The 16,131-nt window shown below is 51.8% G+C and overlaps 3 protein-coding genes across 3 annotated transcripts; 2 read left to right on the top strand and 1 right to left on the bottom strand.

Annotated features, from left to right (window-relative positions):
- The first annotated feature begins 659 nt into the window (after nucleotides 1-659).
- TGME49_225780 (hypothetical protein) lies at nucleotides 660-6,312 on the top strand. The gene is made up of 3 exons (XM_002366200.2): nucleotides 660-2,133; nucleotides 2,894-3,169; nucleotides 3,409-6,312. Exons 1-3 carry the CDS (start codon nucleotides 1,872-1,874, stop codon nucleotides 4,293-4,295), a joined length of 1,425 nt encoding a protein of 474 aa, XP_002366241.1. The 5' UTR covers nucleotides 660-1,871; the 3' UTR covers nucleotides 4,296-6,312.
- On the bottom strand, nucleotides 6,128-9,484 carry TGME49_225790 (PDI family protein). The gene is made up of 4 exons (XM_002366201.1): nucleotides 9,120-9,484; nucleotides 8,422-8,573; nucleotides 7,802-7,985; nucleotides 6,128-7,447 (listed from the first exon to the last, which is right to left on the bottom strand). The coding sequence occupies exons 1-4, from the start codon at nucleotides 9,130-9,132 to the stop codon at nucleotides 7,227-7,229; spliced, it is 570 nt and encodes a 189-aa protein (XP_002366242.1). The 5' UTR covers nucleotides 9,133-9,484; the 3' UTR covers nucleotides 6,128-7,226.
- Nucleotides 9,485-11,374: 1,890 nt separating this feature from the next.
- On the top strand, nucleotides 11,375-16,106 carry TGME49_225800 (iron-sulfur assembly ATPase). The gene is made up of 4 exons (XM_018780113.1): nucleotides 11,375-12,969; nucleotides 13,326-13,597; nucleotides 14,495-14,681; nucleotides 14,836-16,106. The coding sequence occupies exons 1-4, from the start codon at nucleotides 12,189-12,191 to the stop codon at nucleotides 15,150-15,152; spliced, it is 1,557 nt and encodes a 518-aa protein (XP_018636007.1). The 5' UTR covers nucleotides 11,375-12,188; the 3' UTR covers nucleotides 15,153-16,106.
- The last annotated feature ends 25 nt before the right edge of the window (nucleotides 16,107-16,131 follow it).

The following is a 16,131-nucleotide window of genomic DNA, read 5'->3' as shown; positions in this document are numbered from 1 at the left end:
CTACATTGTTCAACGAGATTATACTGGCTGCGTTTTTGCGGAGAGTGTCCTGAAGTGCCTCATACGCGCTAGCTTGCATGATTGTGGCTGTCACCGTTCAAGGCCTGTCCCAGCCAGAGCGTAGAGTGCAACATAGTAAACATCTGTGTTGTAGTTGATGGCTACTGTGCCACAACACAAGAGTAGCGCCTAACCACAAGAAACTGCTACATTCTGCTGTCCTGGCTGCTGTCTCATGCGGGCAGTGTCACCCTTTTTTTCAGTCCTTTCCTCATCGCATGCATAGGGTCACCTTGCATCGACAAAAAGTGGAGAGAAAATGAACGGTCCGTAGGAAAGCGGAAGAAGTGGCGATTAAGGTTCTTTGCACGCGGCGAACAGGGGTGTCGGCCAAACCGGCAGTGGGTGGTACAGGCAGAAGCGCAAAAGACAAGTGAAGCTCATGCATGTATTCTGTGTGGGTCAACGAAGAATAAGCAGCGAGCAAGCAACTACAGTAACTGTTCTATACTTTTTTGAGATGAAAGGGGCTATGGCATGGCGTGCCTCTCGGCCGCGCAAAACACGGTCCTGCCCGCAGCGCGACCGGTGAGCTGTCGCATGTGACCCGGGACTGAGGCAGCTCGCTCTGCATGTCACTGTTTTTTGAAGCTATCCTACACAAAATGCTTTCTTTTCTCGCGCATGCTGTCTCCGATATTTTGTATTCCGAGCCAAGTGAAAAGTATCAGATGAAAAGGCGTGTATCAAAGACCGTTTGTCCCTTCTCTCACGATGGCTCGGTCGTCCTAGGGGGCACAGCGGGGGTGAGAAAAGACGAGTGAAGAGCTGGGAGGCGATTTCTTTTCCCGAGTGTCCCATCCTGCTTGTCGGATGGGTTTAGGAGCAGTTTCGAGAAAAATGGGAGCCTGTGCTGGACCTGAGGGCACGTCTCTCTGTTATGTGCGCCCCCTGCGCTATCTAGACATTGCAGCGCGGCAGCCAAACGGGAAGCAATCACGTGTTGACCTACACAGCCATTTTCCTCTTTTTCAAACGTCGTAGCAGCACCTGTGTCTTGTCACAGAAGTGTCTAAGTCTCTCTAATCAGACGCATTCCTGAGCACGCCCCCCCCCCGCCCGAGGAGAGCTGGTGCCTTCGCGCGACACATCTGATCCCCGGACGGCCGTCGTCCTTGCAACGGAAGAGACCGATCCCATCCCTTCTTTTCCTTCTCAAGTTCTGAAATCGAATCATGGTAAAGTTCTGGAGGAGGCAGTACTCCTCCCTTTTTATCCCGCGTCGTTCGATTTTTCAGATGGGTCCTCTTCCGTTTGCGTTTCCCTTTTTCAGATGCTGTGTGGCCAAACGCGCCGAGTGACGCAGGTCCTTTTGTCGTGTCTGGAAAGCTGTCTGGTCGCCACCATATGTCTCGCCTTCCTCTTTTTTGTGGCCGTCACCCCTAAATCCTAGGTTCTCTTCGTTCGTAGTGGCGCACCTCGGACTGCGTTCCACAGTCACTTGTTCTGCTTTTTGAACGGGGTATTTGCCTTGTATAGAACCGTTAATTTTCCACGACTTCCTCGACTGTGTTTGTCATGTTTTCTTGTCATCGGCACAGTCTTTTCTCTCCTTGGAAAGCGGCTCTTCAGCACCGAGTGTCTGCTTCGGTCCTCCGTGATTCTCGAGCCTGCTTCCCGCTGAATATTTCTTCCCCCCTTCTTCATTTTCTCCATCGTCGTTCTCTTCTTCCTTGTTTTCTTTCCAAAGTACACGATTTCGAAGAGTAATGCTCGGAAAGTCCGCAGCGCACGCTGTGCACCAGATGAGGCGGCACCACGAGTCAGGAAGATAAAGCGCTGCCGTTTTTACTTCTGCCTGACGGGGCAAGATGTGGGGCAAACTCTTTCGTAAGCGGCCTCCGCGAGACCGCGGTGCCAAGGGGAATGACATGGACAACGAGCGCTTTAGTGCGGTCGTCTCCGGCGTTGCCACTCTGACCGCCAGGAAGGTCTATGCGCCTTTCCGCGTGAAAAGGAGACTTATAACTGCGGCTGAGTTGCTGGACACGCAACCCGTCGATGTCCGGCCTTTCATGGACGAGGGAGAGAACCTCGACGCGACGATTGCCAAAGACCAGCCTCTCGTGCAAGGTGAATTCTGTTCAGGAACCAAGCGCAGGGAAAACAGGGGGGATACACACAGGAGCTAGAAAGCGGGAAAGACGTGAACGTTGAAAAGTCAGAGAGAGACGCATCCTTTGGACCGACAAACAAATGCAGACCCGGCATACCAGCCACATTCCCAAAAGTATTCTGCTTCCGAAGTTTGCTGATCCGAAACAACACGAGAAGTGCCGCTCCCTCCGGACTTGGCTCTCGATTGTGACGCGCTTCTCTGGATTTTGGTGCTTGGATGCTTCTTAACTGCTGTTGTTATCTTCAAGAGGTTATGACGTCCAGTCGACCAGTGGAGTTTGGAGGCGGCGAACGGCCTTGTGTGTCCGCACTGCTTGTTGGGGCAGACTTTGATTTTCAGTGACTTTTTATCCTTCCTGCCCCCGCCACCGACCCTCACTTTTCCCTGTTTCCTCATCTCCGACTGTGTGAAGCATTTCCTGGATCCAGCAGGCTTCTCGTGCCCAATCGTAGCGCCCTCGATTGCAGATTCGTGTGGGCTTTCACGTTTGTTTAACTGGTTACGTGTCCTTCACGGTTCCGGTTCACCGGCCACACATGTCGCCACTCCGGCGCAGTACACGCATCGGCATAATTATAGCTGTCTATATATATATATATATATATATATAAATCTGCAGAGAAATGTGTGCGTGAGTTAATCTGTGGACCTAGTGGACGTTTACCGTGTGACCCGTGCCGTTATGTGTCTCTGTTTCCTGGATGTTTCTTCCAGCGTGGTTCACTGAACTCGTCTTCCAGCTCCTCACGATCCTGGCCGTCTGCAGTCTCGCCTTCGCCGTTGGAATCATCATCGGCTCGATCATGTGCCGAACGACGCTTTTCAGTGGCAGCGCCCTGGACAATCTCGACGGGCGAGATGGACACGGAGTCTCCTGGGTTCGGCTGTATCTCCCCGACACGTCGAAAGGGGGGTGGAAGGATCCGGATCCCTCTGTGAAGGCAGTGTTGCGCGGAGCGTTTGATGTGTCGATTCCCGAGCATTCCCTTGGTGAGCAGCGTACAGAGAAGGAAAGCGATGTGGTAGTGTCGAATGCGTGATTTTGGGAGGATGCTGTGCCACCGATCTTCATGCTCTGTACCTTTCGCTTCAGAGTGCATGCATTAATGTTCTCTGAGCCGAGACCTTCTGCCGTCCCCCCCACCAAACATTCTCAGAGTGGCGTATGGGTCAGAACGCGTGCTTCCTTTTGTGAACGAGTGGCTTTTTGATTTCCGTTTCGTTTTCAGGTTCCTACGTAGAGGCGCTGTCTGCTGTGATGGCTTTATCGTATGTGCCTGCTGACAGCATCGGAAGAACGCCGAGGGAAGAGTGTTTTACTTCGCTTGCGGGTTCCCGGACGTCTTCGTATGCATATCGCCCGGATGCGTCGGCAACTGGCGATTCTGCGTGGGTACTAGACGAAATTGACGGTCACGGCATTTCGCTGTCCAGTCATCCTCTCCCGGCCCGTGTCCAGAATCGTTTGGATAGCCTGTCCACGGAAGAGGAACTACGTCTAGCGGAACAGATGCAGCGCTACTTTGACTTGAATTTGATTACCCGGGCGATTCACGGCTTGTCCCTTATCACGAGTTCGGGCTCGGCGCACGACGTGCCGAAGGAAGTCGAGGTTTTCGATCCCAACACGGGGTCGACTAGGGAGGTGTCTCGGGTGCTTCTGCAGCACTCCAAAGAGTCTAGCTATCCCGTGGGTATGATGTTTAGTGCGGCGATGAAGCGCGCGAACCAGCAAGTGCCCCCAACCATCCTTCTCCGCAACGTCGTCCCCTTCATTGTGGGCCTGACGCATGGCCTCAACTCAGTCCGTCTCTCCGTCACACTGAACGTTCCCCTGGTCGCGAAAAACGAGAAACTGTTCGAGGCGATGCGCACAGACTGCGCCATGGGGCGAGTCTACTTTGCACTGGACATCACCCTTCAAGCTGTTCGGGCCATGTTCTTCAAGCACACGCAGGGTTCGATCCCTCTGTTGCCTTTCAGGGTCCCCTGCTCTCCTGTGTCGGTAACGGAAGAATCGGACTGGCCGCCAGCGACCCCCCAGAGCTTCGTGCAAGACGTTGCTGAACTCGCCTCGGAGTATAGCTCTCTGAACCTCATTTTTGGAGAGAACTAGGCGAACAAGGGAGTCAGCCAGGACGCAGACTCTGGAGAAGCCGAAAAAGTAACAGAGACGTCGGGCTACGGGGACAGGCGGTGGATAGCGATACGAGGTTGAGAAAGCGATGCCTCCAACCGACTCCGTGTAGTACCACTCGTGGTCAGATTGCAGGTGGGCGGCGAAGACCTCTGAAAGTGCGGGGATGCCTCAGAGGGAAAGTGACTGGGAAAGAAGTCGCAAAGACAGACCTAGAGATGCAAACTACGTCGAACAACAGGGGCCCAAGAGGAACAAGTTGAAGGTAGGGAAAAATCAGGCAACGGCTGCAGGGGGTGTTGGTCTACCGGCAGATCTTCGCTGCGTAGTAAGAAATGGCAGGCGGTGAGCGCTGCGGCTGCTCTAATGGGGGAGCCGCTTCCGCTGTTTCCAAAGGTCCTGGACGAGATATTCAGTCGTTCTCCCCTCTGCCGTTTGTCGTCTCGTCCTCCTTTTGTTTTGGGCAAAGAGTCGGAGCTGCCGCCCGTTTCTGTCCGTCGTTTGTCCCTGGTCTGTTTGTTCCAGCGGGTTTGCCGTGACCTCGTCTTTCTGCTAGCCAGTCGAACGAAACGACATTCAGGCTGCAGTTTCTGCCGACCCGCCTCATCTGCTTCCTCGCATCTATGTCCGTGTTTCTTCTTTGGTTATTCTTTTCAAAAGGTGGTGACAAGAAGACACGTAGTCGAGCGCCCCTTTTGTCAACGGCTTCTGTCGCTGTGATCTACGCGTTTTTTCACTCTAGTTTGCGGGTCGGTGAGGAGGGGAAGCCATCTTGGTTGTTGCATCTTTGGTTTCTCTCCCGTTTTATCAATAGCGGAACGGAAATGCTGCTCGACAGCAAGAAGCTAAAGTCTTGTCTATCTTGTTCGTCAGTGGTCAGCGCCGTGACTTTCTGAACGCCCTTCGCTGTGTGCGTCTGCCTCCGCCTCTTACACGAGCAGTGTGATGCTCCCCATTTTGGTCGGTTTCCTCTTTTGGAGGTCGACTACTTTGTCGTATGCCAGCCATGTTTTATGGTTTCTGATGCAGACGGTGGAGTGATTTGTCTTCTGTTCTTTGCTTTTGTCCCTCTATGAGGCTTTCAGGTCTGTTTTGTTTTTTTTTCGTCCCCCCCTGCGATCGGTTTTCGTTGGGACGCGGGGACGAAGCAGCAGGGAATTTCTTTCGTTTTTTTTCTGTGACTCCTGACTGTTCCGTCTTGTCGCGTAGTGCTGCAGAAATGAGGAATACACCGGACACACTGAATCCTTCGGTTGCTCTCTCTGCATGCATCTTTGCCTCCGTATATCAACGGCTCTAGAACGCTTAAGTCAGCGAACAGCCGCTGCTGACTGAATCAGAATGCGGCATTTAGAGCGCTTCCCTTCGGGTGTCGTTCCGCCCCTGCGAAGTGCCAGTGTATCGGTTCAGGCTATTAAGTTTTCTCTACCGGTTTCGCTGCTGCCGCGCTCCATTCTCCTTGTCGAGGGAATCAGAGCACCCATTCTCCAAGACGAACACAGAAATGTTATGGGTGTGCGTCTGAGAAAGAATCGCGGCGACCACACATTCATTCCATGTTTCCCCGAAGCAAGGAAGCAGACTGAAAGTGCGCGTTGAAATATTTAGTCTTCATCGGGGTCCGCTTTTCACGGGAGACGCCTCTTGCACTGAACTGGCTCCAGCTGGCAGTTGATGGCCACTGTGCAGAGCGAAAGGTAAACACGCGTAGCTAGAGTAGTAAGTAGTGTCGTTCACGGAAAGAGGAAGCTGAATTGTGAGGGCTCTTGTCACCGATTTGACGAATGTTGCGTATTGGGAGCGCGCTTGCACACCTTTCCAGCTCCTCTATCCTCAAAATGAATAGTTGTTTTTCGTGACGAAAGAGGCTTTTCAGCATTCTTCTTTAAAGAACACTCGTTTGTGCATATGCGCAACCCTCAAAGGAAGAGTGCGAGACGTGCTAAAAGAGACGAGACCTCACACCGGACGAAATTCATCGGCACCTGCCACTTTCAGGGAACAAGCAAATCGAAAGCGTCAGGAGGCGTCTTCCTGTCGCCTAGAGTTTTGGGCAACTCACCATGACTACGAAAAAAGTAAGTCTCTCATCTGCGTCCTCCCTTACTATCTTGTCAGGGTGAAGCAGTCGAATATCACGGTACGCGCCTGAATGTAACGAGGCAAGGTGCAAACAAAGGACTCCTGTTCGCGGACCATTTGTACAGAGATAATATCTACTTATAATGTGACAATTACATTACACGTCTAGCTCTGATCTTTATGTTATTAATGCCGGCTTTGTACGCAGGATATGGTAACTTCTCTGTACCAATCTATATTGGTGGTTCGGAAGTCGTTTTCCCAAGTTTATCGAAGACCCCTCAGCCCCACTTCTTCATCCCTCCTATTTCGGTGTACCCGGTTGACAATCTGGGTGTAGCAGGCCGCACCTGTTGGCGGAACTGTAGGGACGGAACGACGTGCGCAAAAAACTCAACGGCTGTGTGTGTCAAAAAATACCCCCCTATCGCTCGCGCCACTGGCGGTTCAAAAAGTACACGCGTTGAGCACTTGAAGTAGAATTCCATTCGACGACAGTGCCAAGGCGGCCTTCTATCGGGTGTCCGCTTGCCTCCCTTCATTTTTGCAGCACCGGCTCCCTCAGTGCTCCAGTTCCTCACTTCTCCTGGTTCGTATTTCTGTCCGACAAGTCCTCTTTGGATGCCAGTAAGCAGCGCACTGTCAGATCTTACGGCGACGACAGTCGATTACCCCTTTGTGTCCATCTGCTTCGCTGCACTGCAGGGGCATACACATCTTCTGTTCTCCTGTTTGTGCAGTTTTTTGGTATGTGGAGGAAGTGAGTTGCTTTACACCTCGGGATCATCTTTCAATCTCGTCCTCAACGTGGGACTGTCCGCGTGTCATCTACACATTCTGAGGCAACCGTTTTTTCCAAGGATCGGTCGCGTCATTGAGAGTGCGCAGTCGCTGAGCCGAACCAGGCCATTTGTTGAAACGGTAGTCCCAGCGCTGCAAAACGAATTCGTCGGACTGTTGGAAATTCATTCTTCCCGCTTCCTCTCCGTTGGGACCGATAACAATCAGGAGAGGGATGGCTGTCGATGGGATCCGAACTGTGCCAAACGCTGGTAACCCGTAGAATAATCACATGGGGAAAACGAAGAATGATTGCAGCGGACAAGCTGTTGACACGAAAAACGCATGTTGAGACCCAAGGAAGAGACGCTGCTGTTCAGAAACCCTGAGTTCGTAAACGAAACTGTGTCGCGGCACGAAACACACCCAACACACATCCGCAGAAAATGGCATCAAATCAGCATTTCCGTGCTCTCCAGGCTTCGTCCTTTTCTGGTGCTGCATTGTCTCTGCTGTTTTACGCTTTGCACACGTCCTGTGTAATAAAAATAGACGGAAGTCCGTCTCAAGCCTTCCAAGGTTTCCCTACGGGACACATCTACGACGTAGTTCTTCCTCCTTACCAAGCTCGCCATTCGGCACACGGTATCGCTCAATCAGTTTCTTCCGTAAACAGGACTTGTACTCAACACTGCACCACGGCATCAGAGCTCGAACTCGTTCGAAGTCCTGCTCATCTTTGTCCAGGCTGACGTAGATGATTTCAATTACCGCCTTCTCACCGCTGAAGTTTGTGGTTTTGTAAAACTTTGGAGAGTAGAGCGAAACAAAGTAGGGAGCACAGGACGAAGCACATGACAGCAGCGCAGAAGCGCGAAGAGAATTGAGGGACGAAGTCTGTGCAGTTCATGGTTTCAGATGACCCTTTCTGAGGTTTTGAAACGTCAGAATCTCGTTCGTTTTCAACGCTATGTGCATCCCGACACTCGTGCCCCTGGTCTTGATGTAGCCAATTTCGTACGGTTCTAACTCTACACTGGGTACGCCTCAATGTTCACTGATAAAAAATACCTCAAAAAAACACGCTCACGAGTCACCTCCACCTTTGGTCCCCCGCAGGGTTTTTAAAATCCCAATACAGCGCATGCACATAAGCACGCACTTTTGTGAGACCGATGCATTTCGCGCGTAATTTGATGATTTCTGCTTCCTTTCGTGGGAAGGCAACAACAAGGAGTCTCACCTGTCTGACAACGGGGACTATCTGCGCACATTTGGAGTGGCCTGCCTTGGCGAAGAATAAAGCCACAGAGACACCGGCAAAGTGATCCGGTCGAACAGGCACATAATTGCCTTGTTGGGTCCTCTTGACAACATCGGGGCCGAAAAAGCAGTCTGGTAAATCACCGAAAGACAACGATATTCAACAGGGGACGTCTTGCTGTAATATGGAGGCTCAGACACATTAGCACCAATGAATAAACGGAGGACGGCAAATAGCAGGAAATCTAGAGGAAAATAAGATCAGAAGGCTAAGAATACGCTCCAACAAGCTCCGAGAAATCTCGATTCTGACTCAGACTGCCGCGGAAACCGGCATGATTCACTTGGCTACTGATTCGTCTGTCTATACATCAACAAAAGCAAATCGCAGGTGCAGATGGAGATAGTGTGACAGGACACTCGTATGTATCTGCAGATGCTTCTAACTATCGCATTACGTTAATGCAGTCATGCCTTCACGTACGCGTTTTACACAAGACAGCTATGACACTTGCGCACTGTGGAATACTTGTGGATAAATGGATCTTACGCCTACGGGTGTCCGCGTTTGCGCCTTTATATATTTATTTATATATACAAACGCACAAACGTAGGACAACGAAGTATGCCGTCACCGTCGCTGCCCATCGAACTTGTGGCGGCGGAGAGAAATCTCACCAGCGGCCAGCATTGTGAATGGTTTTAATTTTTCCGATGGAACGGAGGGAGGAGTTACACGACTTAGCGACTTAAGTCGGCGACGTGTGGAAACCGGGGAACCTCAAAGAAAACACGAGTTCCCTCTAACTTTCTCAGCTGTCAGCGTGCATCGGAGCTACGATTCAATCAGGTCACAGTGCAGGTAGATAGAAAGAACTGTCGCTGACTCAAAGTTGCATGGACTTAGTGAGGATTAGGGTTGACAGAGGAAAGGGCGATGATGGATCGCACACGGAGGGAATTCACCGGAAGCGTGTACCTGGGGCACGTATACGCGGTTTGCTCACTTCGTGAGAATGATGTGTCCGGTTATCAAGGAAATCGGGCAAAGGAACAGCAGGATTATCGCCGTCTCGGTAACTGCCACGTGATACGCACACGCGACGGTCGCGCGCAGCCGATCGTAAACGCGTCTCTGCAGACGAGCCTTCACGGCTAGCCAAAATCCTGTCGTGTTCAAATCGTCCGAAAATCTCTGTCTGCGAAAAGAAAACTCGCCCACGATGACTTCGCACGGAAACGTGATGTTTTTCTGAGAACTCACGTGAAACGGCCTCGTTTACAGGGACTCGGCTAGCTGTCGACTCAATACACATGACACCTCTAACGCCGCCCTATCTGGGTTTCGAAACACACGAACTGCAAAAGCCCGTAATTCAGGATGTCGTAGACTGAAAGTAACACTCTGTGTTTGGGATACCTCGCTCGTCTGTTGTCAATGCGAAGAGCGTAACAAACAGTTCGCCACTTGACAGGGGGTTCCGAGACGCTGCGGTTGTACAGTCTGGCTGTGTTACAAGCGTTTGCGAGAAACCTGTAAAAAACATGGTTAGAATGAGACGCGTAGTGGCCAGCCCGTATCACAAAAACATGCACAACGACGACTGAAAACACGTGAATCCGCGTAGATTCGTCCCTACACATGTAAGAAGCCATGTTTGCGATTCACCTTGTAAGTGACGCAAACGACACGCCGCGTTTAGATTCTCTCCCTTGCCTTGTTTCATAGGCCAAATTGAAGAGTGTCTTACGGCGTTGTTGTTCATGCGTGGAGGACAGAGAAACACCACTTTCCGCTGATGCGTGGTTACTGGAACTTCGTTACAGGCCGACTACCTGATAGTCAAACTGTCCTCATGAGCATCACGTAACTTTTCACATCTATTGCAGGCCAATCTAATGTTTTATTATATGTAGATCATATGGCTTCTGGGTGATGGAACATACGTACTCTGATAACTCCATACCATAGTCTTCGGTGGTAGTACGTACCCGTAGGCTGTACTCTCAACAAAAGTCTCGACAACTATCGTAGTAGAGGCTCAGGCTCACGGATTCAACGACTGCAGCCATGGGGTACTACAAACGGCTGCTTGCAGTTATACAGGAGATGCAGCTTTTGCAAGTCCAGAAGACGCTGAAGTCGATCCACTTCTGCTGTATGACCAGCTTGCTGCCTCCACTTCCGGTCACCAGCCCTGTCGGCTGAGCTGTGTCGCCCTCTAGCACTAATTCCGCCCCTGACGAACTATCGGCTGAAGAGACATGATGTGAGTCACTGGTGGAGACGGCCCTGTGTGACCAGACAGCTGGGTTTTCGTTCTCGTGTCTATGGCGAAGCAGCGAGAACTGCCTCTCACGATGCAAGGAACTTTCTCAATCGTGAGAGAACGGACCCATGTACCGTAGTCCTCATTGCCTCTTCACGCACGCACAGTGAAGACGCGTGCTCCGCTAGAGAGAGAAAACAGTGGATCAGGATCACCAAATCCTTGGCAACGACACCGCCTCCGTGACGTCTGAAACCTGAAGCATCGAGTTGTGATCCACTACTACTTGATGTTAGATGTGTTGCACAGACAGCCCCTCCGTGGATTGTATGTATCGCTTCAGAGTTCCAAAGAGCAATTTATTATCCAGTATACCGCGAGACCCCACCAGCGGTGTGCGGCACAGGGCGAATCCGTCGTTGTCGAGATCCTAAAAACTACCTGACACTTGTGTAGATATTGCCTGTCGTTGCGAAGAGAAAAAAAGTCATCAAATGCTCTTCACTGTCCAATGATCTATGCTTCACTGACCGGAGACACAGCGAAACCTCGAGCTGCAGAAGAGAGATACGAAGTGGTTCGTCAAGTCGCTTCTGGTTGCATGCGTGGCTTGCTCTTGCTGCGGCGAACTCACGGGGGAACCCTTGCAAAAAAACACACTGAAGCCCTTGCATTCGTTCCCATCTACTTCGGCGAGGGGCAAGGGAGGACAGCGTTCGTTTGAGTCAAGAGAATGCGCTCCGACATCTTCCGAAGGGTCGGCGGAGAATGTGAAACGTTGCTGCTGACCGTCGGACACATCGCACACAGCGTTCACTATGACAACGCTCACCAAACTTTGTCATTTTCTGTTCGCGTTTCTCCAAGGATGCTCTTTTTGTCTGTAGCACTGGCGGTCTCCCTCTGTTCAGATCATTTATTCCCTGAGAGAAAACCTCGATGTTCGCCCACCTTAGCTGGGATTTTGGCAGTGCTGAATGTGGCAAGCCCCCTGATCGTCGCCCCCCACCCCTTGAGTTGTTCGCTTTGTTGTCCTGCGTCGTCCTTCGCTTTTTCTGCTTTCTCTCCCGTCTTTGTTCTCCTTCGTCAGCGCTTTGTGCCTATACGGGCATTTTGCACGTGGTTTTCCGTACCTTTCGATTTCTTCGTCACGCTGTATGGTTTAGTATCGTGGCTGAGTGCCAGTTGTCCCGGGTTGAGTGTAACATGTGCGCGACGCACGCCGGTTCCATTTGCACTCGACGGATCTGTTTCTTCTCTCTCGGCTTTATCCCGGCGGAGCAGGAAAGAGCGACTGGGAAACCGAGTTCCTACCGTTAGTGTGTTCCCTGCTCGTCCTCAAAGCCTCTAAAAACTGTTACTGGAGTCGTGATGCACGGTTTTCTTGGGACATCTTTAACTGTTTGTAGTCCCTTTTCTGTCTTCCGCGAACCTGAGTTCCGCTTGATGAGAAGGCGTGGCATTCCCTTTCGCGACCATGGCGTCGCTACCAGTGTTCCTTGTTGAGCTTGACCGGTGGAAGCACCACGTCTGGCTTCGTCGCCTTCGCTGTTTACTTGTTTCCCCTTTCGTTTCTCTTTCAGTGCTCCCAGTTCTGTTGCCTTTCCTTTTCAATTTCGTCACGTCCCCGGACATAGTCCCCAGCTCTGCCTTGACGCTCAAATCCACTTCTGCGTTTCTCTCTTCTCCGGCCTCGCGCTTCTCGCCTCCGCTGTCTCCTCTGTCTTGTGTCTCTTCTCGTCCTTCGTTATCTCCTTCTTCCTCGGCCTCCTCTGCCCCGTCTTCTCCTTCGTCTGCGTCTCTCGGCGTTCGGCCTCACTTCATCTCTGTCCCCGCTGCCTCGGGCACTGAGCTGGCAGCCTCGCTTTCCTCCACCACCTCTTCTTTTATAGGTTCTTCATCCTCCACGCGGCCGGCACTTAATCGCGACTCTGCGTGCAGGCAGACTGTCTCCTTTCCAGCCCGCCTCTCGCCTACTCTCTTTCCACTGTCTCCAGACACAGAGGAGGGAAGAGGTAGCTTCAGCGACCTCCAGCAGCTGCGAGACAGCCGCGAGGAGAGATTCGCCGCCCTCAAGAGCATGCGTGAACAAGAGACACCTCGCTTCCAGGCCGAAGATTGGACACCTGACCAGCCGCTCCTCGAGATCAAAGACCTTCGAGTCGAGGCCGAAGAAGATGGTCAAGAAATCCTCAAAGGCGTGAACCTTACGATCATGCCGGGAGAGGTCCATGCCATCATGGGACGGAACGGATCGGGTGCGCGCCTTCCACGCCTTTTCCTCTCTAGAAAGAAACCCCCAGAAACGCGAAGCCGCAAATGTGTTCCCGAGCGAGACTCGGAGACACCCAGGGACAGACAGGGCAGATAGGTCTGGAAGAGAAGTGGAGACAAGAAGGCAAGAGAGGGACACAGAGATGTGAGGAAACAAGAGGGGCAGCGAATTGAGTGACCTGCGGAGCGGCTCTAACGAAACACAGACAGAGAAAATTGCACACTTCGCCTTTTACGTCTGTCGGTCCTTGATTTCGTTAGCGCGTGTGGCTACTTTTTTTCGCATCTGTTCTCTCTTTCTCCGAACGTTCTTGGCTTTTCTGTGTGCGCGACGCTGCAGGAAAATCTACCCTTTCCAAGGTGCTCGCGGGGTACCCGAGCTACAAGGTCACCGCAGGCGAAGTTCGCTATAAAGGCCTCGACTTGCTGGAGCTGCCGATCGACAACCGGGGGCTTGCAGGTCTCTTCTTGGCTTTTCAATACCCTATCGAAATTCCTCTCGTCAGTAATCTCGAGTTCCTGCGAGTCGCCTTCAACGAAAGAAGAAAGTGGAAGAAGGAGCCCGAAGTCGTCAGCTACGAGTTTCGAGAGCTCGTCGAGGGCAGGCTGAAGGTAGGGAGAAAAGCGAGGGACGCAGCGCATGCATTTGCTTCTGTTGCCGCTTCGAGACGTCTTCCCAACCCACCCACAGGGCCTAGAATGAAAGGAAGCGCTGGAAACACCAGCCTGAGGCGGGAGCGACGAGCTTTTCGAACTGCGCAGGAAAGAGGCAAAAGATGGGGAAAAACGATTACATCATGGAATACTCGAATTCCTGCGCTGGTCGCCTTTTTGCCGTGGGTCTCTGCATGACGAGGACACTCACAAGGGTAAAAACACTATACGAAAGAGAGAGACGCGTGGAGAGAGCGACGCGTGATCAGAGCATAGGGTAGCGACGGAACGGTGACATCAACACACACTAGTGTCGTTGTGGACGTTTCTGACACAGCCTGGAAAGAAAGGGAACACGGGCGGGAACAAGAGATGAAGAACAACGAAACGCCACGCAAAGACGAGTTACAAGTAGCCGCTGAAAGAAAAGTACAGATTGCCACGGTCCGTCGCGTTCTGTCGGCACCCCTCAACAGGGAGGAAATCACAGGGCATCTTGCCTGAGAAAGTTCCACGGGGCTGTTGGCCGGTTACGGCTTTATGAGTTGATGTGGTTTTCAAATTTCGGCCGTGTCGGCGCCTAGAGTGTATAACTGAACAAACACTATCTGCGTGCGATCTGAGTGCACAGCGAGCCCGTCGGATCTATCCTGTGGGCACTGTAGTCTGAGAGTCACGTGCGAGTCGGACTTTGGGTGTTGATCTCGAAAGTCTTTGTCTACTGGTTCCAAGTTCTACTGTGTCAGCGTGGTTTCGAGAGCACTCAGTTGGCTTTTGTCCGTAGCTGTAGGTCCACAGTTATTTGGAGCCAAGAGATCGAGCTGCCGGAGTCGCGTGCGAATTTCCTGTTTCCAGGAGGTCGGCTTGGACCCGTCCTTTCTTGATCGGCCTTTGAACTACGGCTTCAGCGGAGGGGAAAAGAAACGAAACGAAATCCTCCAGATGCTTGTTCTCGACCCCGAGCTGGTTATGTTGGATGAGACGGACTCCGGGCTCGACGTTGACTCATTTAACATCACCGCGAACGCCATCAAACGCTTTTGTAAGCGTCTCAATACGAATCAGATGTCATGAGAAGGGAGAGACACCCATTCGCACCAGAACGGTTTGACACATTCATTCACATGCCCACATGCTTGTGAGGCTGTGGAGAATTGAGAAGCGATTGTTGTTTCGAGTGTTACGCTTTTGTTCAGCGAAACGCAAAGGGAAGTCATTCTTGGTGACAACACATTACAAGAAGTTGCTGGACGTCCTTCAGCCTCACAAGATCCACGTGATGCATGCGGGGAAAATCGTCCTTTCAGGCTCCATGGACCTCGCGGGGCAGATTGAAGCAGAAGGCTTCCAGGCTCTCGTGGGAGCCGCTGCCGAAGGCGAAGAGGAGGAAGAACGAGATAGGAGAGAAGACGAAGGCGAGAGAGAAGAACACGAGGGCGAGGACGAAGCCGAATCCTTGCTGTCTCCCTCCGCCGCCGGAGGCGGCAGACGCAATCTAGACCGCCTGCTCTAATCTTTGTAGAAATAGAACCAACTGAACGCCAGGTGTTCATCTAACAAACAATAATAATAAGGGAATGCCAATGTTCACATCGTACCTCAAGTATGCGGTGTAACAGTAATTTCATGCCAAACCGGTGGTTTCTTAGTATTAGTGGTCTCCCTTCTTAGTCTAGGATTGCTACCGAAGAATCGAACTTAAGCGGAAAAAGCAAAAACGATCGAGAAGTAATAGGGGAAAGGAGAAAGCTAGATAGCAGCGCGAACGGGGTATCGGCTTTTTTGCGATCTCCCTGTCTTCGTCAGCCCCATACTTCATTGGGGAATCTCTGCGTTGGCTTTCACTTCGCTCTTTTCTCTCCTCCTAAGCGGTATATCTATACCCGGTCTAGCTCTGATCTGTATGTTCTTAATGCCGGCTTTGTACGGAGGATATGGTAACTTCTTTGTACCAATCTATATTGGTGGTTCGGTTGTCCCCCCCCTCCCCATCTTTATCCCCGCCGTTCTTGCTTCGCGCTCGCCGTGGTCCTTCCCGCGCCCAGGTGTCTGTCTACTGGCTGCCCGCACTTTTTTCTGGCACTGAAAGGACTATTCGCTTTTCTTTTGACTCCGCCCGAGCCTCTCTGTGTGGTGCGCGAGCGCGAAACACTGTGCCGCGGCGCCTTTACATTTCTGCGTGAAAGTGAGGACGAACACGGGTGAGACGAGTCAGAGAACTGTAGAGCTGTACAAAACCACTCGTGATAAGTCTTGGGCCCTCAGTGTGTCAAAACATCCATCTGTCTGGTTATGGGTTTTCCTATCTGCGGCTAGATTGCAATTCCATCCGAAACCAGCAGTGTGCCAGTATTTATGCCATCCCTTATTAATCTAGAACGGTCATCTGAGGTTCGAGCTGGGCTGCAGCTACCTTGTTGCTGTTGTGTGTAGAGTCGAACACATTCGATATACACCTTGTTCTCTGTACGCAGTTTTTACCGATCTTTAGA

Source organism: Toxoplasma gondii, chromosome X (genome assembly GCF_000006565.2).
Source record: "Toxoplasma gondii ME49 chromosome X, whole genome shotgun sequence".
NCBI lineage: Eukaryota > Apicomplexa > Conoidasida > Eucoccidiorida > Sarcocystidae > Toxoplasma > Toxoplasma gondii.
Note: the sequence above shows the minus strand (reverse complement) of the source record. Positions and strands in the feature narration are given on the sequence as shown.

Coding starts and splice junctions, on each gene's coding strand:
- TGME49_225780 (XM_002366200.2), top strand. CDS start 1,872: ATGTGGGGCAAACTCTTTCGTAAGCGGCCTCCGCGAGACCGCGGTGCC. Junction 2,134..2,893: donor AGACCAGCCTCTCGTGCAAG/GTGAATTCTGTT, acceptor TGTTTCTTCCAG/CGTGGTTCACTGAACTCGTC. Junction 3,170..3,408: donor GATTCCCGAGCATTCCCTTG/GTGAGCAGCGTA, acceptor TTTCGTTTTCAG/GTTCCTACGTAGAGGCGCTG.
- TGME49_225800 (XM_018780113.1), top strand. CDS start 12,189: ATGGCGTCGCTACCAGTGTTCCTTGTTGAGCTTGACCGGTGGAAGCAC. Junction 12,970..13,325: donor CATGGGACGGAACGGATCGG/GTGCGCGCCTTC, acceptor GCGACGCTGCAG/GAAAATCTACCCTTTCCAAG. Junction 13,598..14,494: donor TCGTCGAGGGCAGGCTGAAG/GTAGGGAGAAAA, acceptor TCCTGTTTCCAG/GAGGTCGGCTTGGACCCGTC.
- TGME49_225790 (XM_002366201.1), bottom strand. Junction 7,986..8,421: donor TAGTCCCCGTTGTCAGACAG/GTGAGACTCCTT, acceptor TACTCTCCAAAG/TTTTACAAAACCACAAACTT. Junction 7,448..7,801: donor TGTGCCGAATGGCGAGCTTG/GTAAGGAGGAAG, acceptor ACGGGTTACCAG/CGTTTGGCACAGTTCGGATC.